The 26,418-nt window shown below is 44.2% G+C and overlaps 2 protein-coding genes across 2 annotated transcripts in view; one reads left to right on the top strand and one right to left on the bottom strand.

Moving 5' to 3' along the window:
• Positions 1 to 3,846, top strand: part of Ankrd61 (ankyrin repeat domain 61) — a 5,513-nt gene extending 1,667 nt beyond the window's left edge. The window contains exons 2-3 of the mRNA XM_005368029.3: positions 584 to 681; positions 2,586 to 3,846. Coding sequence (XP_005368086.1) covers positions 584 to 681; positions 2,586 to 3,531 — 1,044 coding nt within the window. The 3' untranslated portion in view covers positions 3,532 to 3,846. The remainder of the gene's footprint in view (positions 1 to 583; positions 682 to 2,585) is intronic.
• Positions 1 to 25,849, bottom strand: part of Eif2ak1 (eukaryotic translation initiation factor 2 alpha kinase 1) — a 35,536-nt gene extending 9,687 nt beyond the window's left edge. Inside the window, exons 1-11 of the mRNA XM_005368030.2 lie at positions 25,651 to 25,849; positions 21,905 to 22,063; positions 20,629 to 20,762; positions 18,541 to 18,578; positions 17,986 to 18,085; positions 16,424 to 16,504; positions 14,040 to 14,139; positions 10,708 to 10,765; positions 9,527 to 9,848; positions 7,192 to 7,303; positions 5,474 to 5,574 (exon numbers count right to left, since the gene is read on the bottom strand). Of these exons, the coding sequence (XP_005368087.1) occupies positions 5,474 to 5,574; positions 7,192 to 7,303; positions 9,527 to 9,848; positions 10,708 to 10,765; positions 14,040 to 14,139; positions 16,424 to 16,504; positions 17,986 to 18,085; positions 18,541 to 18,578; positions 20,629 to 20,762; positions 21,905 to 22,063; positions 25,651 to 25,756 (1,311 nt within the window). The 5' untranslated portion in view covers positions 25,757 to 25,849. The remainder of the gene's footprint in view (positions 1 to 5,473; positions 5,575 to 7,191; positions 7,304 to 9,526; positions 9,849 to 10,707; positions 10,766 to 14,039; positions 14,140 to 16,423; positions 16,505 to 17,985; positions 18,086 to 18,540; positions 18,579 to 20,628; positions 20,763 to 21,904; positions 22,064 to 25,650) is intronic.
• Between the last annotated feature and the right edge of the window lie 569 nt (positions 25,850 to 26,418).

Below are 26,418 nucleotides of genomic sequence, written 5' to 3'. Positions count from 1 at the left end.
CTACGGGGTTATTTACAGGTGTGTACCAACATGCCTAGCTCTAAAACACAAATTCTGTAATTTAAAATTCACCAGCTATGGGTCATTTAAAACAAACAACAGGGGGATGGAGAAATGGCTCAGTGGTTCAGAGAACTGGATGCTCTTTTTCAGAGGACCTGGGTTCAATTCCCAGCACCCATATGGCGGCACAACAGTCTGTAACTCCAGTTCCAGGAAATCTGACACTCACACAAACACACATGTAGGAAAAACACCAATGTACATACAATACAAATAAATAAATTAAAAACTATATTTTTAAAAAGAAACAACAACAAAAAAAGGGCAACAGAAAAAGAAAATCTTTAGCCAAGAATGGTGGCTTTACTCTCAGCACTTGAGAGGCAGAGACAGGTGGCTTTCTCTGTGAGATCCAGGCTAGTTGGTCTGCATAGAGAGACTACCCCCACCCTCCCAAAAAAGAAAAGAAAAGCAAAAATCACCATGCACAAACTGAAGAAATGCCAATCAAATGCTTAGTACTTAGCCGTGCTGAGTGGCACTGTGTATGTAAGCCATGTTTGTTGTGGTTTCCCAACAGCACGCTCATGATATCTTCCCTATCCATCTGGCCGCCGAATACCACAAGCCACAAAGTTTGCTTTGCTTGTTACAACATGGGGCTAACCCAGAAGTAAGGTAAGTTAACTTAATGTGCCTAAGTGAGGGTGTGCACTGTGTGATTCAGATATGTGTCCCACGCTGGGTACAGACTATGTTAGCATGGATCGTACTTTACTGGCAGGGTGAGAGACTGAACAGCTGGGACGAAGCACAGGCATACTAACCAGTCAGGTAAATGAACACATAGGAAGTGGGGGCTCAGCTGTAGTCTGGACTACAGCACTCAGGACACTGGACAAGAGGAAAAGAAAGGGAAAACAAACAACAGGTGATGGGCTGCCTGCACATGACCCTCCAGTGACCTTCGCTTCAGCCAAGAGAGACCACCTTGCTCACCTCTTATCTCTGATTCTTGAACACTATGGCCCAATGGATACATTTGGATAAATCAAACAATTATATATACGATATAAAAATAATACAACTCGGTACAATCCTCATCCTGCTCAGAAAATCTGCCCAGTAGATCTTGTGTTTGCACCCTCTTCTGGCACCACCAGCTCCAATTTGGCAAAGCTTCTCCATGGCTGGCCCGTCTCGGCCTGAGCCACCATCTTATCCTGTCTCTTCAGGGGCTCCTCAAAGGCACGTTCCTGCCCTAGAACCTCCTCATGAGGTTCTGCACCCATCCAGAACCTTGCCCACATGCACCATTCAGTTAGCCTGCCAGCTTTCCATGCCAGACTACGCATGCCCTCAGGAGGCTGAGATGCCCTGCTGTTTCTCCAAACCGCAGCCTTCTCACAGATAAGTCTGGGTGAACTGAACAGCAGCTCCTAATGTCAGGGAAGCAGTCTAGTTCTCAGGATAAACCTTCCCTTTTCACTGCCACAACACAGACATTTTGCAGGCAGTCCCGAGATGAGGGCCCACTCATTCCACCTGGGTTGAAGCAGGATGTGTGGCTTCACTGGCTTCAGAAAAATGCAGGTGTCCAGATTCAAGTCGTGCCACTGGCTCTCCACTTGTGAGTGAATGTGTCAGGGAGAGGACAGACAAAAAGCAGGAAACTGAGGGAATGGAAGTTCTGGCCTGTTAATGTTCACTCTTGGGACAGTCATAGCTCATACCTAAGTCCACACATTTTTACTAAATACCCAGGGAACCAGCCCAGAGCCATGCATGATTCTGGGAATATAGGAGAAACAACCAAGGGACAGCCTTAAAGGAACCACAGTTCCAGATGGAGCAACCAAGCTTAAATAGGCTTCTCTAAGAACCTAAGACCCACTCAGCAGGGGCTAAAAAGAGCCTTCAGGCATCCAGCAATACAGACTGCCACCACTTCTTTAAAGTAACTAACGGGCTTAGGGAGACAGCCGAGTCAGTAAAGTATCTGAGTTCACTCCCCAGCACTGATATAAAAGCTGAGTCCACGTGTGCCTGGCAGGAGTGTGGGGGAGGGAACACATGGATCGCTAGAGCTCACTTGCTAGCCAGGCTAGCAGAGTCAGTGAGTTCCAGATTCAGTCAAGAGACCCTGTCTCAAAAAATAAAGTGGAGCCAGGTGGTGGTGGTGCACGCCTTTAATCCCAGCACTCAGGAGGCAGAGGCAGGCGGATCTCTGTGAGTTCGAGGCCTGCCTGGTCTACAAGAGCTAGTTCCAGGACAGGCACCAAAGCTACAGAGAAACCCTGTCTCGAAAAACCAAAAAAAAAAAAAAAAAAAATTAAAGTGGAGAACAATCAAGAAATACACTTATTATTGACCTCTGACCTCCACATGTACATGAGTTCATATGTATCTGAGCATGTACACACACACACATCAACTTATATCTACAGCATCCTCACGGGGGGGGGGGATGAATTAGAAGGGGTTACTTGCGGTCAGTGTTGCCTTCCTGAGCATTAATTCTTCATGGGGAAGAGTCCCTTTGTGGAATGTAACTGGCTTAACCTGTGATAAATCCCTTCCAGAGATGCTCAAGGCTTCAACACTCTTCACCAGCTGCTGCTAAACTGGCCAGCCACTTTGACCACGTGGTCTAAAACAAACACTCTGATCCAAAAGCTCCTGGCAGACATTCAGAACAACGCTGTCACATGTCTACGCATTTTGTGTGAACACGGAGTTCAAGTGAATGCCCAGGCAGACAAGGACGACAAACATTCACCCCTCCACCTGGCCATAAAGCATGGGACCTATCCAGTTCTTGCCCTTTTGGTCCAAAATGGTGCCCGGGTCAATGCTATGAACAGAGCCAGAATGACGCCCCTCCACATGGCTGCAGAAATACTGGACAAAAACATGATAGAGACACTCATTGCCTGCGGGGCCAATGTGAACTGCGCCACCTCAAATACTGGAAACACAGCTCTGAAGCTAGCCGTGTGCACCGCGTCAAGCAAAGCTGGCCAGCTGCTGGCAGCGGGGGTGGGCTGCATCCGTCTGCTGCTAAATCATGGAGCCCAGGTCAATGCCCAAGACCACAAAGGCCAAACAGCTCTGCACAAGGCATGTTTTGGAGGCAGAGAGGTAATTATCAATCTCTTGCTGGAATTTGAAGCTGACGTGAACATCTTAACAAGAAATGGAGAGTCTGCAATATATATGTACCTTCAGCGCAGTTCCAATATCAGAGATGCATTGCTTCTGGCTAGGCTACTTTATTACTCTTACCCTTTAAGACTGAGAAATAAACAAGGGCTTCTACCTGCAGGAATCATGCAACCAGAACTCCACCACTTTAGGAAAACTCTAATAAAACTAATGAAAACACCTTCATCCCTAGAGGCCATCTGCAAGAGAAATATCAGAAATATTTATGGTGAGAAGTACAAGTTCTACCTGAAGCAGCATCTCCCTGAGAAGCTATGGAAATCCGTATATGTCTTTTATGACTTTGACTACCTGTTGAAATGAGAACTCCACACCCTCAGTGCCAGAGAGCCTCAGCAACTCAAACTGTGTTTTCTGGCTGGATGTGGACCAGAAAACACTTCAACTTAACTTTACACTGCAATGTACAAACTACTGGTCCTTAATCCCTTTCCAAAAAATTAAAGTGACCATTAGAGTGACGTTAACTCTCATTGTCTTCTAAAGTTTCATTTAGATGCCTTTCCCATGATTTAATTTTGGCTTGAAAAGTGGGCTAATTGCTTTAAGATTTATCAGCCAAAAAAGAAAGTATATTTTGTCTTTTCTTGATAGTCTTTTATGAAATAAAACTAAAATAGTTCCTATGGGGCTTTCTCTTTTTTTTTGTGGGGTGATTTATTTTTGGTTTTATGAGATAAGGTAGTGGTGTAGGAGGTCCTTTTGTCACTGTGTTGCTTTCACTGGTTAATAAAGAAACTGCTTTGGGCCCTTGACAGGGGAGAACTTAGGTAGGTGGGGAAAATTAAACGGAATGCTGGGAGGAAGAAGGCAGAGTCAGAGAGCCGCCATGGAGCCGCCAGAGACAGACATGCTGAATATTTCCCAGTAAGCTACTGTCATGTGGCGATACACAGATTAATAGAAATAGATTAAATTAAGATGTAAGAATTAGTCAATAAGAAACTAGAGCTAACGGGCCAAGCAGTGATTTAATTAATATAGTTTCTGTGTGGTTATTTTGGGGCTAAGCTAGCCGGGCAGCCAGGACAAACAAGTGGGCCTGCCTGCTCCAACAAGGTAGTAGTCCAGGCTAACCTCAAGCTAACTGATCCTCCTGTCTGCTAGAGTTGTATTTTCAGTGTGGTTTGGTTTGAAGGACCTGGGGTTTTGATTTTAGTTTGGATCCTTGAGACATGACTCAATAAAGAGCCCTGAAAAGCCCTAGACTTGCCTAAGCCTCCTGCGCTGGAATAAAAGGTGTATGCTAAAAGAATTGCTGCTGTTGTTATTTTTGTTTTTATTTGAGAAAGGGTTTTTCTTTGTGTAGCTCCAACTGTCCAGGAACTTGCTCTGTAGACCAGACCAGCCTGAAACTCAGAGATCTACCTGCCTCTGCCTCCTGAGCACTAGGCTTCAAGGTGTGTGCACTACCAGAACCAGCAGCAGCAGCCTTTTTTTTTTTTTTGATATGGAAAAAAAAAAGAGCTGGGCAGTAGTGGCACACACCTTTAATCCCAGCACTCGGAAGACAGGCAGGTGGATCTCTGTGAGTTAGAGGCCAGCCTGGTCTACAAGAGCTAGTTCCAGGCCACAGAGAAACCTTGTGTCAAAAAACCAAACAACAACAACAACAAAACCCAAAACAAACCATTTCCTGAAACAGACTTTAATTTCTAAGGCTGCACTTCTACCGACACTGAGTGCATTTACCATCACCAATTTTATTAGTAATCAGTATCCCTACGCCTTACTGTGTTCACACTTCAAAGTCAAGGTTCAAATGACACCAAATCAAATTCAATTTAGGATTTCTTTTTAAGCATGGGGGGACTGTTTTGGAAGGGTGTGTGTACACACGAGTATGCTTATGCATTCAGAGGCAAAAGTTAACATTGGGCATCTTTCTTAACTAATCCCCCGGACTAGCTGGCCAGAGAAACCCAGGAGTCCTCGTGTCTGTCTCTGCTTCCCCAGCACTGAGGTTACGGGCACAGGCTGCTGCACGCAGCTTTCTATGCAGATCCTGGAGATACAAAGGCAGGTCCTCATGCTAACCCAATAAACACTTTATTGACTGAGTCATCTTCCAGTCAAGAGTTCTGAGCCTCTGGAATAACAATTTACAAGACAGCAAAGCAATGAATGACAAACCTCCTAAACAGAAGGATGAGGGTACATGACCTCATTGTACTCCATGAACTCACATCGAGTCACCCCTGTGAGACACCATTGCTGTGCTCACAGGTGTGATCGTCTGGCTTACCTTCAGATCTCTGTGGACAATGCCCATGTTATGTATGTAAAAGACACCTTCCACCAATTCTTGAAAGATTTTTGTTGCAACACTGGCCATAACATACGGACCTGGAATTTAAGAACAAATGGTCTCATCCCTATTTCTCTGAACTCATTAAATGACATTAACATTTAAATGTTAAATGTCCTCAACAAATTAATTTTAGACACTTCAACATTCAAACACTCCAAAATGGTCTAAAACATAGAATTAAGGAAGAAGGATTCTTTGCTAGCAAAGAAGAAACATCACAGACTGAAAGTCAATGCTGACACCATGTTTCCAAAAAGGTACTAAGCTCAGCCAGGAACTGTCAGTGACTTTCTAAACAATTACCAGGCATTGAGTGACCAAATTACAGCTTCAGTCTTCTTTGGCTCTTAACATGCTGGTGTCAAAGGCTAATTTACTGTCCTCGTCCATACTGGATTAAGACATTATTACAAACAATGGAGTAAGAAAACACAAATTACCGAGGCATGGCAGCTCAGGTTTATAATCCTGTAACACCTGGAGGTTGTAACAAGAGGACCAACCTGAGCTACACAGTGAGACCCTGTCTCAAAAAGGAAGTGAGGGAAGATAAATTCTGTTCAAGGCAGAAGTTTCTATCCATCACTTGTCAGATCTGCTAAAAATGACTGGATAATGAAGAATACAGTCTAAACTTTCCCTAACAAGTTCAGTAACATGGTAATAGGAGGAGGGGTTGTGCTTTTAATTTTTAAATCCTTACTTATGTGCACACACACATATAAACACACACACACACATATATTAAATTATGTGTATGAATTATATACATGTGCCACATGCATCCATGTGCCAAAAGCAGGTGTGAAGTCAGAGACAACTTGTGGAGTCAGTTTTCTCCAAGGGATCCACCTCAGACTGTCAGGCTTAGAGGAGAAGCCCACTTACCACTGAGCCTCCTCACCAACCCTTTTTCTGTCATTGTTGAGTCTCATACTGTAGCCTGGAACTCAGGACAGCCTTTGATTTCAACCCGAGTCCTGAGCCCCCAACCACAACGGCTACAGTAAGAGCTCAAAGCAAGGGCAGGCATGGCTGGTTTATGTCTGTAATCCCAACCGTCATTCCCATAATTCCCCTGGCTGGACACAACTATTCAGTTTTCTCTCATCTCTAAGGACACTACTGTTTTGGAAGGATCTGTCGGTTACTTTTCTGAAACAGGCAGAGCTTTGGAGCTCATTGGCCAGCCAATCCAGACAAATCAGTGAGCTGTAGGGTTAGTGAAGACACAGTCCCAAAAATAAGGTAGGGGATGACTGAGGAAGACATCTAAAGTCAACCTCTGGTCTCCACAACACGCAAATGTGCATGCACCCACACAAATGCGTGCATTTTGGCACATAAAATACCAAAAATAGTCTATCCAAAATCATTGGCCTAAACTCTATATTACTATTTAAATATGGTCTTTGTTTCTTTTCCTGCTGCCATCATAAAGTACCTTGAGAGAAGCAACTCAAGGGAGAAAAATCAAGTTCAAGGTTACAGTCGGTGTGGCAGGACAAATCCAGGTGATTCTAAATCCTGTCAAGCTGACAACTAACATCAACCATCATCAATACAAACAAACACTTTATCACAGATAATTGTCAAACTCACAGCTGGTTTTGAAAAATACAGAAAGAAACAGATTTACAGACGGTACTTACAGGCAGCTTCATCTACATATTCCCGGCTCCGCTTGTTCCTCTCGGTTATCCAGTCCCACAGGGAGAGCTCACACAGCTGCATCTGGATGTGCAACATCAGGTGGTACCGCACCTGGAGGATACACAGCATGCGCCATCTGCCAAGTCGCACCATCTTCGTTTGTCAACAAATACTGGCCCACTCTAGGTCAAACACCATGACTAACTGCGGCCTAGAGTCTCCTACAGGAGTCACAGTGTAGCCTGAGGCTGGAGATGCTGCTCAGTGGGTAAAGTGCTTGCTTTGCATGCAGGAAACCTAAGTAACCTATTCTGGTTTGCTTATTTTCATTTTGTTACATCATCATCATCATCAATATTATTATTTGGTTTCTCGAGACAGGGTTTCTCTGTAGCTTTAGTGCCTGTCCTGCACTAGCTCCTGTAGACCAGGCTGGCCTCGAACTCACAAAGATCTGCCTGCCTCTGCCTCCAGAGTGTTGGGATTAAAGGTGTGTGCCACCACCACCCAGCCTATTATTTTTTTTTTTAGATGCCTGTTTGTATTCTGAGAGAAAGAGAAAGGGTATGCATATGGGTGGGTGTGGAGTTGGCAGAGGGGAAATGGTAATCAGAATATAGTGTATAAAAAAAACTATTAAAAAAAAAAAAAGCTGAGCTCCCTGCTACTGCTCCAACACCCTGCCTGCCTGCCTGCCTGCCTGCCTGCCAACATGCTCCCTGCCATGAACATGGTCCTGGACTCTAACCCCATAAAACTGTTTGCCCCAAATAACTTTTTCTTCTGTGAGTTGCCTTGGTCAGGGTGTCTTATCACAGCAATAAAAGAGTAACTAAGACGGCTGGCCTCTTTACATTGTGTCTTGTTGTTAGACATTTGTACACTGTGTGAAAATGTACTGTGATTGATATAATAAAAAGCTGAACAGCCAATAGCTTCTGGACAGAGAGAAAACTCTGGGAAGAAGGCAGAGTCACAAGCCAGAGTGGAGGAAGCAGCGTGAGCAGTATGGAGAGATGAGGTAACAAGAACATAGATTAAAATAGATATTTAAGTTTCAAGCCTAAGCTAAGGTTAAGCTGAGCACAATGTCTGGCTAAAGAGAGAACATTAAGCTGATGGTAGATGACTGGATTCAGCATTAAGGAAAATGTTCCACTAAGAAAAAAGTAGCGCGCGCACACACACAAACACACACACACACACACACACACACACACACACACACACAGATTTTCAGTCCTACTCTGACAGATTGTAATCTGTCATGTAGACTCCATTAATGTTCAAGTTTTGTGTGTGCATGCATGGGGGTCTGTGGATGTTCATGTGTGCATACAATATGCATTTCTATGTGAAGGCCAGAATTCAACCTCAGGTGTTGTTTCTTGGGAGCTGTCCATCTTGTTTTTAGAGACAGGGTCTCTGACTGGGGTGGCAGGGTTTACCAGTTAGAACAGACTAGCTGGCTAGGGATCCAGCTCTCTTCGCCTCCCCAGCGCTGGCATTAAAAGTATGGAATTACAAGTATGCACCACCACACCCAAACTTTTATATAAGTTCTGGGGATCAAACTCAGGTCAGGCTTACATGGCAAGCATTTTACAACAGAGCTATCCCTCCAGCTCCTAATGTTCTGGTTCTCTAATACTAACAATACTGATGAGAGTCTGACACACATATTAGCAAACTTACCACAGTAAAAGTTTGCTGACAACTAACCTAGTAATCTTACAGGAGTCACCAAAAGTCACACTCCAAAAATATAAAATTGTTCTGCATGAATATATGTATATATTTATGGTATAATGCTAGCATGTACTAGAAAGAGATGGTGAATGAAGCTTCCAACTTCAGGCAGGGCACACCATTGAGAATATGTAGGGATGCATTGGTCAACGGGAAGATGAGTAAAAGGTTACTAGCAGCTAAGTGAATGAGGAAAGCTAACTACTAAGGCTACAGCAGGGCCGGAATGGGTTAGTAGTGTTCTTGCCGGCAAGCACAAAGCCCTGGGCTTGATTCTCAGATTGGCATTAACACCTGGAATTCCAGCATTCTAGAGGTGGGGGCAGGAGGATCAGAAGTCCAAGGTCATCTGTGACAACACAGCTCATTCCAAGTCAGACCGGACGTGAAACCCTGTGTGCAGGAGGAGATGGGGGACCCAAACCTAAGAAATACCTTACAGCTAACGGGAGCACAGTAAGTCCATGAGATAAACAGAAGAAAACCACAAGGAAAGATGGAGCACCACCAGAAGTCAGCCGTGGAAGAAGGAGGCTACACACAGGCAAACTCCTGACACAGTGGTGAGTGGGGAAAGCATGTTACCTCTGTCTGCTCCAGCAGGCTCAAATGGCCTTCAGAAGACTCATCTGTGGATGTAGAATTCCCTTCCAAGTCCGAGTTATGCCCCGGCGGCAGATGACGCTTGACAATTGGTCCGATAGACAAATCGGTCAAGCCATTATCTTGGAGCTCAACAGACGACCCGAATTCACTGCTGTTCCTGATCACTAAATCGGCAGTGTAGCTCACCAGGTTGTTATTCTCATTTTTAATGTCAGATTTGCCAAGAGGTTTTTCTTTTTCTGAAGTGAGTTCAGCAAAGATAATGGATGAGCTGCTTTCATTATCTTTGACACCTTGATCTCTAGAAGTAAAAATACAGTAACACAAAAGTGAACGTAAATGGCGAGAGTATCTAAACCATTCTTTTAAGCAGGATGAACCGTTCAAATGTCTAAATAAATAGCACCAGGCAGGTCTTTTTGGCATAAATCTGTAATCTCAGTTCCCAGCATTAAAGCACTCGGAACTGAAGGAAGGAGATCAGTAGTTCAAGGTCATCCTCAGCTAGGTCTAGGAAAGCTTGGGCTACGTAAAACTCTGTCTTAAATTTTAAAAAAGAGTATCAAATATGTCTAGCATTAACTATGATTTAAAGTATTAATGGAGGGTCAGAAATGGTGGTCCACACCTATAATCCCAAGACCCAGGAAGCTGAGGAAGGAGGATTTGAAGCTAGCCTGGGCTACAAAGTAACGAGCAGTCTGAGCTGCACAGCAAGACCCTGTACCAAATAAGTCAAGTCAAGTCAATACAATTGTCACAGGAGAAAGGAATTTAGTATTTTGTAGGGAAAATAAACACAATTACGAAAGGATAAAAAAAGAAAAGAAAACCAGGTGGTGGCAGTGCAGGCCTTTAATTCCAGCACTTGGGAGGCAGAGGGAGGTGGGTCTCTGTGAGTTCAAGGCCAGCCTGGTCTACAGGAGCAAGTTCCAGGACAGGCTCCAAAGCTAGAGAAACCCTGTCTCGAAAAACAAAAACAAAACAAAACAACAACAACCTTCCCACCCTCCCCCCCCCCAAAAAAAGAAAGCAAAGAGAAAATAAGCAGAAAGTAAGTCAACACTCCTCCCAAGTTCCTAGTAGCAGTGACAAAAGCAAGTCATTGCAGGTGACAGAAAACAATGGTTTATGTGCACAAGTAACATCAATCCACATACCTGTCCCCTTCGTGCTCCGCTAGCACTTCAAGAGAGGGCAGCTGAATGGGAGCTCTGCCTGCCAAACAGAAATAAACACAAACAGCTGTACACATCTGTAAGCAGCCATGATGTTCAATGTACAGTCAAATTCAGAGCTAAAACAGACAGCACCCATGAAGCTGCAAGTCAAAAGGAGCATAGTGAGTCTAAGAAATGGAGACACCGCAGTAACGCAGAGACAGTCCCAGTAACTGAGATCACCACGGTTCCAGAGATCTGAGAGTAAACAGTAGGTTGAAGGACTCATGGACTCAGACGTAGTTCTGCTGTGGTGAAAAGCAACTCCAGGCAAGAGGTGAGTAAGCTGGGGCCAGAGCGATGGCTCAGCAATGAAGGGCACTTGCTGCTCCCACTGAGGACTTGAATTCAGTTCCCAGCGCCCACATCAGGCAGCTTACAAACATTGGTCACTCCATCCAGTTTCAGGACATCTGAAGTCCTCTTTGGGCTTCCATGGGCACTGCATACACATGATAAACATACATATACTCAAACACATACATACACACAAAATAAATCTTTAAAATAAGTTCATGTTCTAATAAATCTGATTAAACTATAATTTGAATTTCATACTTTTTTCCATAAAATATTCTGCCAGCTCCTTGCATTCGTGTGTTGTGTCTGTATGGTGACACGTGGCTTTATGTGAGTGTATGCACCTGTGCATGTGGGTGTTAGTGTACATGTGTGCTATACTTGCCTATGGAGAACAGAGATCAACGTCTTATTTATTGTCTTTCATTCGTTACCTTCCTTTGTGATTCAAAGTCTCTCATTGAATCTGGACCTCATCAACTTGGAGAGGCTGGCTGGCCTACGGTCTCCAGGGATCCCCAGTGCTGGGACTGGGGATGCACACTGCAGTGTGTTTGCATGATTTCTAGGGATCCAAACTCAGGTCCTCCTGCTGACATGGCAGGCATTTTTACCAACTGAACCATCTCCAAGCCCCTCCTTCTGATGATTTAAAAGTAAAAAACCTGGGGCTGGGGACACAGCTCAATAGGAGACTGCTTGCCTAGCATCTTTAATCCTCAGCACTGACAAAAAAGCAAAACCAAAACTAAGAAGAAATTTATGCTGTGTGTGTACAAGCATATGCTTGTAATCTCAGTCCTCAGGAGGCTGAGATAAGATCTTGATTTAAAGGCCAACTGGAGCTAATTAATTTTGAGACTAATTTGGGCTTGATAACAGTATAGACCTTATCTCAAAAAAAATTTAAAGTAAATAAAAACAAAACCATTCTCCACCTGTGTATGCAAGGACAGGGCAGATTTTGCTCAAGAACAGAAGCTCACTAGATATTCATGCACAGATTGAGTACACATAGTAGTAGGTGGAGACCAAAGCTCTTCAGATTTTGTAGAATGTATGTACAGAATACCAGAGGGCTTTCCCATCCTAAAACTTAAAAAAAAAAAAAGTGTGCTTTTATGCTGTGGGATAATGTTCTTGTACACTGTAAAGATTTGTCACTCATATCAGTTTAATAAAATGCTGACTGGCCAGTAGCCAGGCAGGAAGTACAGGCAGGTGACCAGACTAGGTCTTCTCTGAGAAGAGAAAAGGCAGAGATGCAGTTACAAGCCAGATGCAGAGGAAGCAAGATGAGAATGCCTCACTAAGAAAAGTTACCAAGCCACATGGCTAAATATAGATCAAAGTTGTGGGTTAATTTAAGTAGTAACAGCCAATAAGTAATAAGCCTAAGCAATAGGCCAGTTTATAATTAATATAAGCCTCTGTGTGTTTATTTAGGACTGAATGGCTGTGAGATCTGGTGGGACAGAAACTTTCATCAAAACTTTTTTTTTGGTTTTTGGAGACAGGGTTTCTCTGTGGTTTTGGAGATTGTCCTGGAACTAGCTCTTGTAGACCAGGCTGGTCTCGAACTCACAGAGATCCGCCTGCCTCTGCCTCCTGAGTGCTGGGATTTCATCAAAACTTTTATGAGGTTCTAAAAGTTTCAGATTTGGGAACTTTTTGGATTTTCAAGTTTTAGCCTAGGGATGATCGATCTGTATCAACAAACATTACTTCCCTTAGGCAAGCATGCTGGCATGCTGGCAACCCTGGCACTCTAGGAGCATAGGCAGAAGAACTACAGGAAGTTTGAGGCCAGCATGGAGAGAATACCAGGCTACTTAGGACTACATAGTAAAACCCTGTCTCAAAAAACCAACCCAGGGGCTGCAGAGACAGCTCAGCAGTTAAGAGCATATATTGCTTTTGCAGAGGACAACCGAACTTCTGTTCCCGGCACCCACGTCAGGTAGCTGACAACTTAGTAATTCCAGATCCAGGGATCCAATACCCTCCTCTGGACTCTAAGGACACCAAAAAGCATGTGTGTACATTCCCCCACAAAGAAACATACTTATACACACAATTATAAATTTTTTTTTTTTTTTTTGGTTTTTCGAGACAGGGTTTCTTTGTGGTTTTGGAGCCTGTCCTGGAACTAGCTCTTGTAGACCAGGCTGGTCTCGAACTCACAGAGATCCGCCTGCCTCTGCCTCCCAAGTGCTGGGATTAAAGGCGTGCGCCACTACCGCCCGGCTTCATCAAAACTTTTTTTTTTTTTTTTGGTTTTTCGAGACAGGGTTTCTTTGTGGTTTTGGAGCCTGTCCTGGAACTAGCTCTTGTAGACCAGGCTGGTCTCGAACTCACAGAGATCCGCCTGCCTCTGCCTCCCAAGTGCTGGGATTAAAGGCGTGCGCCACTACCGCCCGGCTTATACACACAATTAAAAGTAAATAAGCTAGGCAGTAGATGTGGTGGCACTGTCTTTAACTCCCACACTTGGGAAGTAGAGGCAGGTAGGTCTCCATGAGTTCAAGGTTAGCCAGGGCTACACTGATTCTGTCTCAAAAAAGTAAAGTAAAACTTAGAAAGTCTTTGTTAGCCAGGCAGTGGTGGCATATGCCTTTAATCTCAGCACTTGGGAGGCAGAGGCAGGTGGATTTCTGTAAGTTTGAGGACAGCCTGGTCTACAAAGTGAGTTCCAGGACATTTACATAGAGAAATCCCATCAAAAACAAAACAAAACAACAACAACAACAAAAACAAGTCTTTTTAAAAAAGCTGGGTATAGTGGCACAATCTTTTTAGTCCCAGCACTCAGGAAGCAGAGGCAGGTAGACCTCTGTGAGTTCAAGACCAGTCTGTTCTACATAGGGAGTTCTAAAACAGCTAGGGCTACACAGAGAAATCCTGTCTCAAAAAAACAATCCCTCTCCAAGAAAAAAAAAAAAAACACATAAATGAAATCAAAAGCAACTTACCTTGTGGCCGAACCACATGAACGTGCTCTATCCATGCAGTGTGATAGCCAACAATGTTGGGGTGCTGGAGACCTGCCAGAACCTTTACTTCTCGGAGCACCTAAACAAAATTGAATTGCTTTTTATTGGCTATTGGTTACCCAATACAACTCGCCCTGGAAGAAAAATAGTAACTCTTCTAGAAAAGAAAATGATCTACATAGGAATAATAGGAAAAGGGCTGGAGAGATGGCTCAGTGGTTAAGAGCATTGCCTGCTCTTCCAAAGGTCCTGAGTTCAATTCCCAGCAACCACAAGGTGGCTCACAACCATCTGTGGGGAGGTCTGGCGCCCTCTTCTGGCCTGCAGGCATACAGACAGAATATTGTATACATAATAAATCAATCAATCAATCAATCAATCAATCAATAAATATTAAAAAAAAGAAATAATAGGAAAAATCCTGTGTAAGACAAACAGTAATTTTTTGTTGTTATTTTTGAGACAGGATCTCTCTATACAGTACTGGCTGTCCTGGACCTCTCTGTGTAACTCAGGCTGGCTTCAAACTCACAGAGATCGTCTTGCCTCTGCCTCTCATGGGCTGAATCCTGCCTCTTAAAGGCAGGCACCATCATGCCCAGCCAAACAGCAACTGTTCCAGCAACTCCACATCTATGTCATGTCCTGATACTTCATTTGATTCCTGCATCCCTCCCCACTACAACCAAGCAAGACCACCGTCTTCTTCCGATTGTCTTATCTTCATCTTTTTTCCTTTTCTAAAATGATGCTGAGAATCTAAGAGCCTTGAGCATGCTACATAACCTCTCTCTACTGAACTTCACCCCAGCCTCTGGGAAGTGGTTTTGTTTGCTTCTATGTTTGTTTTGATAGTGACTCACAATGCCGCACAGCCTGGCGGCTCCTCCTGCTCAGTATTCTGAGCACTGGGGTGACAGCTGTGCCATGATGGGGTTGTCACTGTTATTTAAACAGAGACACCATGAGGTGGAAGAGAAGGAAATTTATCCAGGACCACACAGCATGTCTCTAAGAGATGGTCCTGTACGAGACCTATTCTTTCAAGGAAAAAGCTGCACACTATGGTAACCAAGTACTTAGAAAATTAATTTTTCACCAGTGAAACAGCTCAGAAGACAAAGGCACTGTGCTGCCAAGCCTGATAACCTGAATCCGGTGCCTGGGATCCACATGGTTGTTCTCTGACCCCACACAAGCACTGTGGGCACACATTCATGTACAGTCATGTACACAGTCTGTCACATGAATTATTCTTAGCATTTGGGAGATAGAGGCAGGCTGAGTTTGAGGTGAGCCTGGTCTACGTAGTGAGACATAATCTCAAAAATAAAACAAACACATGAAATAAAATAGAAAAATATAAAACTTTTAAAATTACATCAAATAAAAATTTAGTTTTCATGTTTACTGATAAAACCTACTATTTAGCAAATAAATATGTATAAATGCAGATCTAACTCTTTCAAAACAAATCACACAACTATTGTGTCCCTCCTAACTCCCTCCTGGGCTGCCCTCTCTCTTACTATAGCAGAACGAGAGCCTTTTACACGGAGGCAAGCATTCCTGCTCCATGCTCTATCCCCAGCCTCCCCACTACTTTTTGAGAAAAGGTCTTACTAAGGTACCTAGACGTGAATTCACTCTGAAGCCCTGGTAGACCTGGAATTTTCCATTCTCCAGCTTCACCCTGAGAAGTGGAATTACATACCCGACTTGCTAGGCATCCTCCCCCATATTTTTTTTTTTTAAAACAATGAGGTTTTATTATATAGCCCTGGCTAGTTTCAAGTGATCATCCCATCTCACCTTCCCAGTAGAGTTTAGACTTCTGGTTCATGTAGCAAGTCCAGCTCAAATCATATTATTTTTTGATGGGTTTTATGATTGGATCTGAGACATCCAATCTAGCCTGCAACTTGTTTCATAACACAGGCAGACCTTGAACTGATCCTCCTACCTCTGTTTAGCACCACCATGCCTGGGCCAGCTCAAATCATTTTCTGAAACTCCACTTTCAGGGTTAGGGAGATAGCTTGGCCAGTAAAGTGCTCAATATGCTGAGGAGGAAGACTTGAGTTTGATGGTCAGAATTTACATAAATAATAGTAGTAGTAATAATAATAATAATAAAAGGACTGGGTACGTCCCATGCCTGTAATCCCAACCCTGAGGAGGTTGAGATGAAGATCCCTGGGTTCACTGGCCCACCAATCCTGCTCACTTAGTGAGCAGCTACAGTATAGTGGGAGACCTTGACTAGAAATTGCCTAAGGACCATCACTCACAAGCACACATGGCACTGGCACCCTCACACACAAACTGCGTGTGAACCTGCACACACTTGTCCAAAATCGCACCTTCATACAGTCTGTTTTCGTTGCACTGTTAATTAGGATTTTCTTAATTGCATAATGCTGACCATCTAGTTTGTTCCGGACCTAAAGAGCCAGAAGAAAGAAAAAGTATTAAATTCCATCACAAATCCAAGCGAATAAAGGAATTTACATCATGTGAACTTTGATAACCCAAACCGCCAAAGATCAAATAAGGCTTAAGCCATTCTTCCCACAAGGGGGAATCAGCCCTAGTCTTCTGGAGCAGGACCTTGGCAAACTAAACTGTCCAAGCCCAGGCTGCGGCCTAAGATGTGGAACGCTAGCACAGCTGTACGCACAGTCCCAGATGGAAGAGCAGCTTGTTTTCAGTAACGCAAACTTTTTCATTCTTTCTGAGCCCGGGTCTCAGGTGGCCCAGGCTGGCCTCAAGCTCATATGTAGCCAAGGATGACTCTGAACTTCTGATCCTCCTGTTGTGTGTCCTGGCATACAACACTGTGGATTTGTGTGGTGCTGGTGGTCAGGCCCAGGGATTTGAGCATGCCAGGCAAGAGCGCTACCAACTGCGGTGTATCTGCGATAGCACAGCTTCTTTTTGGTTTTTGTTTTTTTAGCCCTGACTGTCCTGGAACTCGCTCTATGGACCAGACTGGCCTAGAACTCACAGAGATCTGCCTGCCTCTTCCTCTCAAGAGCTGAGATGAACGGTGTGTGCTACCACCACCCGGCTCAGCACATTGTTTTCAAGTTTCAACTTCTAATTTGAGTAAGGCCAATTCCTTATCATTCTGCTGAATAATCTTTAACCTATGGGTTGAAAACACTAAATTGAAAATATTCTTAAACTATATTTTTATTAAGTTTGTTCTTTGATGTTGTTATATGTATTGGGTGGTTTCGTGTGTTAACTTGACACAAGCTAGAGTCATTGGAGAGGAAGGAGCATCAGCTGAGGAAATGCCCAATGAGATCCAGTAGTAAGGTATTTTCTCTTTAGTGATCAATGGGGGAGGGCCCAGACTGCTGTGGATGGTGCCATCCTTGGGCTGCTGGTTCTGAGTTCTACAAGGTGGGCTAAGCAAGCCATGAGAAGCAAGTCAGTAAGCAGCTCCCCTCCACGGCCTCTGTATCAGCCCTGACTTCCTTCAGTGATGAACAGCAATGCTGAAGTTTAAGCCAAATAAATAAACCCTTCCCTCCCCAACTTGTTCTTTGGCCGTGGTGTTTCGTTGCAGCCACAGAAACCCCAGCTAAGACAGGGGAGAGTGTGCCCAGAGAACAGACAAGGGCTGGGACAGATCTTCTGGGGTGAGGATGGCTCCAGATGGGTTGGTTTTCAGTGTCCCCTATTAACTGCCTGCAAATGATAAGTGATAAATGGAAATGGTAACACATGGGTTTAGGAATCTATGTGTACTTCTAATCATAATAATAAAAATAACTCTCCAAAGCCACAGAGAAACCCTGTCTCGAAAAACCAAAAAAAAAAATAATAATAATAATGAAAATAACTTCTCAAAATACACAACTTACTGCATAATAGGTTAAAATGAGCTAACAGCAAAAAAAAAAATAAAACAAACCTTGTACACTCTTCCATATCCTCCTTTTCCTAAGATGGCAAGCTCTTCAAATTCGTTTAAGTAGCGTGAGGTCTGTGCTTCAAAAGCTATCTCCCTGGATCTAAAAGGAAAGTACAAACAGAGCATCATTGTGAAGATGTGTCCATCAACCGTACACACTGTTTTGCCAACCTGCTGGGACTCATTGATCAGTAAACTGCAAGGTTGACAGAATCAGCTAAAAGGACATTTCTAATTTCCCCTGGGAAGAAAATGGCTAGGTGAATTAAGGGTGTAATAAAAATAGCAAGAGGGCTCACTGCATTTAGTAATCAGCATCCCAGCAGCAATCGGCAGCAAGGCTTTAGACACATCAGAAACAGGACAGAAGCGATCGCTACTGAAGACCCTGCCTCTCAGCAAGAAAGAAAAAGCTCACTAATGACTCACGGCGATCGCCTCGGCCTCTTGAGTGTTGGGATTAAAGGTGTGTGCACCACCCAGCAAGAAATATTTATAAAATATTTTGATTTCTTTTAGTTTAGTTTAGTTTGTGGAAAAGTATTGGATACATACCTGATTTTCTTCATGTAAGATTTATCTTCACAAGGATCCTAAAACCAAAACAATGATCTCTAAGAACCATTTGAAACATCTGACAAGCAAGGAATCAAATTCAACATCACAATAATCCAAATGCTCACATACCTAAAACAAGACCATGGTCTAGCATTTTACTTATTTACTATGCTTTTTTGTGAAACTGGTTTACTATATAGCAAAACTTGGCTTGGACTGAATCTTCTCGCCACAACCTGTTGGGTGCTTGAATTTCAAACGAGAGCCATCAGGATAAGAATAACCTTTCCTTGCTTTTGCTGTTGTTTCTGATACAGGGTATTGATGTAGTCGTGGCTAGCCTAGAAGTCACCATGTAAACCAAGCTAGTCTCAAACTTGCAGCAATCCTCTTGCCTCTGCCTGAGTCCTGGGATTACAGGACTGAGCCACATGTCCAGCTTGAAAACATTTTAGTATTACTTAACAGTTTATGGTTAAAAATAACAGTTTATGGTTAAAAATATTCAGAGCTGAGAACGTTTTTGTAAGGAGCTCCATGAGTAAAAACAGACTCGCTTCAAAAATCTATATAGAAATCGACTACTCTCATCCCCACAGCTACCACCCCATTTGCAGCCACCCCATCTTTTTGCCCATATCCTTGCACCTGCCTCCCTGCCCTTGAGCCTCTCCATCTATTTCCATCACAGTAGCAGGTGTGAACATGTTAAAATGTTCTTATGCTTAAAATCCTGCAATGTTTCCAGTATCTACTCCTGTGTCCATTCAAATGGTCTTGAGATCCTACTCCAAGCTGGCCGTGATGACTCATATTTGTAATCCCATTACTTAGGAGGCTTCAAGCAAAGTGTGGAGAATTTGAGGCCAGCATGGGCTACACAGAGTTCTAAAACTGTCTGGGCTACAGGGTGAGATTCTGTCCAAAAAAAAGAGTAAAGAAGGAAACAGTAGCAGGCAATAGTACTGCTGCTACTGCCCCGCCTGTTGCCCCCTGTAACGGATTCAGTGATGAAGGAGAGGGGAGGGAACAATCCCACACCCCCACAGTCCCTCCCCATGCTCTTCCACTCCTCCCTTTACCTGCTCCACCTAGATGCAAGGCAGCCTTGCAGAACTGAGCAGCACACTACCCCCAGCACACACCTAGCAAGGGTACTTGCTAACATGTACCTCTGTCTGAAATTCCCCTCCTCCCGCCTGCAGGTGACTGACTGTCTCTCAGCTCTGGGCTTGACCACTTTCCCAGGCAGGACTGCCATCGCTGTTGTACCTGGCAGTCACATGATCCAGCACTCCCTGATCGCCTTCACTGCCTATGTGCCATCCACATTTGTTTTCATTTTGCTTATTGTTACTGCCCCCTACATCAGAACATAAGCTTCATGAGGTTATAGGGTTTTGGCTATTTTCTTCCATTTTTTCCTCCAGCACCCATAAAATGGTAATAAGAACTAATACTGTCAACGTGACCAAGTTTCTATTTTTAAGAACCAACTCATATAATTAAAATTAAGTAATGCTTTAAATAATACAGGTCTAACTGGGCAGTGGTGGCACACACCTTTAATCCCAGCACTCAGGAGGCAGAGGCGGTGAATCTTTGTGAATTTGAGGCCAGCTGGTCTACAGAGCGAGTTCCAGGACAGCCAAAACTATACAGAGAAACCCTATCTTGAACCCTCCCAAATATATATATATATACACACATATAGTTCTCTTTCTCTACTGCTTTTTTGTTTTGTTTTTAGCCCTGGAAATACAACACAGCACTAGGCACAATAGGCAAATGCCCTGCCACTGAGCCACACACCCTACAAAGCACAGTGTTCTTTCCTTCCTTCCTTCTCTAATGTATTTTACGCATATGAGTGTTTTTGCCTACATGCACTTACCTTATTTGGTGCCTGGTGCCCATGGTGGTCACTCCACAGAGTTACCAATGGTGAACCACCATGGAGATGCTAAAAACCAAACCTGGGTCCTGTGCAAGTGTTAAGAGCTGAGCCATCTCATCAGCCTCCACATACGGTTCTTGGAAGACTCAAGTTGACTTGTCACACAGAGCACACGTGGGAGGGCTTACCTGCCGGACTCTCTCTTTGGCAGACCTCATTAAATGAGTGATGGCTCGGTTGTGGTGTAATCTCAGAGAGCTAAACTCATCACTGCAGGTAAATGAAGACAGCAGCCCCATCTTGATAAAAGTCTGGCAGAGTACTATAAAAAATATGATAAGCTCTTATTAGAAAAATTGACAGCAGGCAGGGCAAGGTGGACAAACCTATGACTCTAGCAAGCAAGCTGGTAAGAAAGGAGGATCTGCAGTCCAGGGTCACCTATCAGCACCCAGAAAGTCTGAGGCTAGCCTGGGCTAAACAAGACCCTGTTTCAAAGGGGAACGGGGACATTGCAGATAGATATACAGACTGTGCACCAGGTGCCTCAGAAAAAGTTGCTTCTCTAGAGATGTCCTTAATTTGTACATAAATACAGACAGGACCAAGTGTGGTGGCTTACACTTTTATCAAGATGGGGCTGCTGTCTTTTTTCTGGTTTTTCGAGACAGGGTTTCTTTGTAGCTTTGGAGTCTGTCCTGAACTAGCTCTTGTAGACCAGGCTGGCCTCAAACTCAGAGATCCACCTGTCTCTGTCTCCAGAGTGCTGGGATTAAAGGTGTGTGCCACCACCGCCCGGCAAACGAGCCACTTTCGAAGACCACGTAAGACATCTATCTTTAGTGAGGACATCTAGGACTTGGAAAGGAACTTGACTCTACAGCTGAGGATAAAGAAGCTGGTCTTGGTCAATAACACAAAACCAGACCATAACAGATAATTCTGCAAACTTTGGAGCTCACGTTTCTAAAATACAAATATCCTAAACAGGAAAAACAAAATTCAAAATTTTCAAGAACGTGGTATGGAACTCCTCCAGTCTTCCAGTCAGGGACTGAGGCAGTGTCTGGGGTTGGTGGTAGATTCTCTGCCTGTATACAAGAAGTCCTGGGTTGAATCATATAAATTAGGTGTGCTAGCACACTGTCCGTACTCCAGTACTTGGGAGGTGGAGGGAGGAGGAGTTCAAGGTCAGCCTCTGATACATTATTAGCACCTGAGGCTAAAGAATGAGATGAATATCATATTATTGCTACAAAACCATTTTTTAATGTATTGGATCACATGCAATTTTATATTTACAAGGAATTACGCAAAGGAAAGTTGAAATGAATTTAAGGAATGGGGAATCATTCACACTTATTTTGCACCCACTATCTATACACCAGCTGCTTCTCAGAAACACAGCTAAAGGCAGTATTTTTTACAAGCTTTACTTAACAACACCCATGTAGTCTTACTCACATTTAAACACCTGTTGTGAATGAAGCGGGTTTGGCTCATGAACGTGGCTCAAGTGTTCCAGCAAGGAGACGAGCAGTAGCTGGTTTGCCACTATGAAAGGGAACGTGGGCTGCTGGAGGGGTTCTTTTAACACTTGGAGTTCTGCTGGGACATCAGACTCTAAAAATAAAAGAAGAGGGAAACATTACTGGTAAGCGTGTCTTATAATGACAAATAGCATGCTTTAATTAAGACAACAGAATGAAGTAACCAAGGGAGATAACAGAGTCAAAGCGTAATTGCGGTGAGTCAGGTTAGGAAAGGTTTCCTGGGGCTGGGGAGATAGCTCAGTGGATAATGTGCCTACTGTGTAAGCGTCAGGTCCGGAGTTTGGGTCCCCAGCACCCACATTAAGTCAAGCAGGTTCAGCAACACCCCCTGCAATCCCAGTGCCTCAAATAGGACACAGGGGCCCCCTGAGGAAACCCAGCTAGCTAGACTAGCCAAGTCTGCAAGTTCCAGGTTCAGTGAAGGAGCACACACTTCAGTGAAGCCTGAAAAGTGACGAGGAAGACACTTGAGCCCACACACAATTGAACAAGAATGCGCACAAACGCACATACCACATACATATAGATACTTAAACAACAACAAAAAGACGTAAGATTTTTCTGGAGATGAATTTGAGTTGATGCTGAAAGCTGGAGGACCAGGGTGGCCTCAAACTTAGAGCAGTCCTCCTGTCTCTGTCTCCAGTGCTGAATTAGTTACCGCCACCACTGATCTTCAGGTTCCTTTATAGTGATGATTTCCTCTTTTCTGCAATGAGAAAGTCTAACTTTTCAGGTCTTTTTTGGGGGGATGGGAATTAGATTAGCTCTAGGGCTGCAAACATGATATGAAGTGTTCTTACTGCTTGAGCTACACAATCAGCCTAGATAAAATTCTACTTCTGAATATGAAAATAAAAAATAACCAAGTCAATTTTTAAGAATGTAAGAGGCCTGGCCAGTGGTGGTGTATGTCTTTAATCTAGCACTTGAGAGGCAGAGGCAGGCAAATCTCTGTGAGTTCGAGGCCAGCCTCATCTGTAGAGTGAGTTCCAGGACTGCCAGATCCACACAGAGAAACGCTGTCTTGAAAAACTAAAAAACAAAACCAAACAAAATACATACACCATACACAAAGAACTTAAGAAATGGCTGAGGTTCTGGCTTAGTTGATAGAGTGCTCGCCTAGCATACACAAAGCCCTGGGTTCAGACCCCAGCAGCACATAAAACTAGACACAATCACACTTATGTACCTGTGATTCCAGCAATGGGGAGGTCGAGGCAAGAGGTGCATAAAGTTTAAGGTTATCTTTGGCTGCCTAGCAAGTTAGAGGCTAGCTTAGAATACATGAAATCCTAATGCTAGTAAAATACTATAAAATAATTTAAGAAAATAACAACTTTTAAAAGGTCTATATAGGCTAGTATGATGACTTGGCAGTTAAAAAGAAAACAGGATTTGGTTCCCAGCACCCACATCAGGAGACTCAGAACTGCTTGTCAGTCCGGCTCCAGGAGGAGTCCATGCCTCTGGCCTCTGCAGGCACCTGCACGCACATGCACATACCTGCACAGATTCACATGCATATACGCAGTTAAAAATAACTTTTAAAAGGCCAATAAACAACAGATAGACTTAGTGGGGGAAAAAAAGGCCAAAAAGTTCCAACTTCCTGGTCTCAGTCCCAAGGAGAAGAGCAAACAACTAAAACAGAAAATGACTCCAAGTTCTCAAAAGTAGCAGGAAGGCAGATGCAGGTGCAGCTGAATTAAAGAGCTCCAGACATTTGCCAACAGGATGTCGGTAAACATACAAGAAAGAGATAATCAGATTCAATCTCAGGAAAACATGCTCCACACAGCCCATCGGTAAGAGAAGGGCCAAGCCTGGTGGTACAGTCCTTTAAGGCCAGCTTCTTGGGAGGCTAAGGCAAGTCCAAAACCAGACCGGCAGCAGTGAATTCAATAGGCAACTTAATGACAAAGGGCTGGCTGGGAGGGTACGTCCGTGGCAGAGCACTTGACTGGCTTGTTCAAGACCCTACATTCAATCCCCAGTTTAAAAAAAAAAAAGTGTGTGTGTGTGTGTGTGTGTGTGTGTGTGTGTGTGTGAAACCAGCTTGAAAGATTAATCCAAGAGAATACTTTTGAAAAATTGGTGACGCCTGAAAGAAAACGACTTGGAAAACAGTCTCATTAACACATTCTGTCCCATACACAGCACCAAACTAGGTCCAAGACTGTTGTTGGTTCTAGAATTCCTACAATGAGCTGCCAAAGATACATTGAGGTTTTGAATTTTCTGACTCTCCCATTAACCGGCAGTGTGACCTCTTCAAATTGTCCAGACTACCTGTGAAATGCCATTTAACTACTGGCCTTACACCTATTCAAGGTGATACTGCACGTTCCACAGACCTTTATATATTTAAAAAAAATTAACTGTGTCTGGGCACTCTAAGCCTCTTTAGAAGAAATGACAATATGTAAGCAGAAGAAGGAAAAAAAGTTTTAAAGCATGTTCAAGATCACTCCCTTCCAGAATAATCTCTGGTTTGCAGAAACCCTTATCACCATGTCACAGAAAAGACAGACTTGCATGTTTACGGCTGAGACCTGTCCCATGAAATATGCTTTCTTTGCTGAGTTACAATAAATACCACTTGGTGTGTGGGAAAATCTGCATATCCATTTTAAAAGTTACCTTACAAACTGTCCTCTATAAAGCCTATCCGAGTCACCAGCACGGTCTGTTTTCGTTTCTCATTGTGGTCAATTACAGGAAGTATTTAAGAATGAAAATGGGGAAACCTGCATTTGGGTTTACACCTTTAACTCCACTACAACATACTTATTTCAAGCTTCAATCGAATATGTAAATCTTTGCAATTATTCTATGAGATAGTATACAGTTAAAACCTCCTCGAATGCTGGAAGATGAACCCAGAATCTCACTCGTCCTAAAACACCCCTCTGTCACTGAGCAACAGTCCCTGCTCCGCTGCAATCATTCTTTTTTGTTAGAGACGCAGTCTTAGGTACTGCAATGTGGCCTGGAACCCAACATGAAGCTCAGGCTGGCCTTCAACTCCTGATCCTCCAGCCTTACCTTCCTCACCTTCTAAGTGTTTGAACTGCAAGTGTGCACACTACTCACTGTATCCACTATCGAGAGCACAACTTTATTTTTAACACTGACAAAGCAACTGGTAGCAACCCTCTGCACTCTTCGTAGAATACTTGATAGAACTTTGACCTACGTGGATGCTTTTAACACCGCTTACCTTAGCTTACATAATTTGATTTACGTGTGTTAAAAGCCTCAAGAAAATGTAAGCGTTCCCACACTGCCTCGCTAGGAGAAATCATTAGTTATCCGCGAAGCAGGTCTCCCACTAGCAGTGAACAAAGATTACAATCAGCGGCGAAAAAAACAAGTCAAGGCGTGGAAGTGAAATGCGGCCTCTGGACAGTGGCGCAGAACGGAGGCCAAGGACTATAAATGCTCACAAGCGGTTAGATCGTAGACGCTCTTGGAATAAATATTGACCTAACCCTTGACAGCCCGTCCGCAGCCTCCCGGTGCCCTCCAGGTCTGGGCCCGAGTTCGAACACCGAGGAGCCTGGGGCCTCAGGTGGCTCTCGGGGACCACTAGCGCGGGGGAACCCAGGCGGACAGCGAGTCCTGGGACTGCGCGAGCCATCCCTGTCTCACCATCATACTTGGGGTCCGAGACCTCCGCGGGGAAGTCGATGGCAGGGGGCGCGCCCACCGCCCCCGCCGCGTCGTCGTCTGCGTCGCTCTCGCCACCCCCCGCCATCGCCGCCGCGAGCGGACAGCAGCAGCCTTCCTCTGCTTCTCCGCTGACGCTGTCCGCCGCGATTACTTCCCCCGAGCCGGAAGTAACCCTAGAACAGACGGAAGTCCTGTCTCGAGACCGGGGGAACCTCTGTTAGGGGAGGGTTATCCTTGCCCCGTCCCCCTTTCCCGGCAAGAACACGATTGGCTGATCCAGTGCGGGCGCGCCCCGAGTGGGCGTGACAAGCAGGGGTGGGCTTGCGAGGCGCCGCTCCGGTGCAGGAAGCCTTTACTCCCTGACTCAGGTGGACAGTTCTTTGTCCTCCTCTGACCATTCCAAGTTATTCCTGTAGACTTCCGTAAGCTCCCAAAAATCGCGCCTGCAGCTTCGATCTAGAAAGTATAGTAAGCGATGTGATGATCCAAACTCGGAAAAACAAAGACTGCATATTTCTCACTCAGGTGCAGATCCTCCTAGTCTGTAATGGACATAATGGGAGTAAGTGTGGGTAAAGCCTAACTAGAAAGGAGACCAAGAGAGGGTAAAAAGAGTTGTTGAGGAAAAAGCAGGGTAAACGGACAGAGGAAAGAAACCGGGGGGGGGGGGGGGCAGAAGAGACTGGGAAAGCGGTGAGGAAGAAGAAGCAGTATTTTTTTTTTTTAAATCGATTTTGGTCTACTAAA

The sequence above is a fragment of the Microtus ochrogaster genome, unplaced genomic scaffold, assembly GCF_000317375.1.
Source record: "Microtus ochrogaster isolate Prairie Vole_2 unplaced genomic scaffold, MicOch1.0 UNK27, whole genome shotgun sequence".
NCBI lineage: Eukaryota > Metazoa > Chordata > Mammalia > Rodentia > Cricetidae > Microtus > Microtus ochrogaster.
This window is presented reverse-complemented; position numbering and strand designations above follow the sequence as displayed.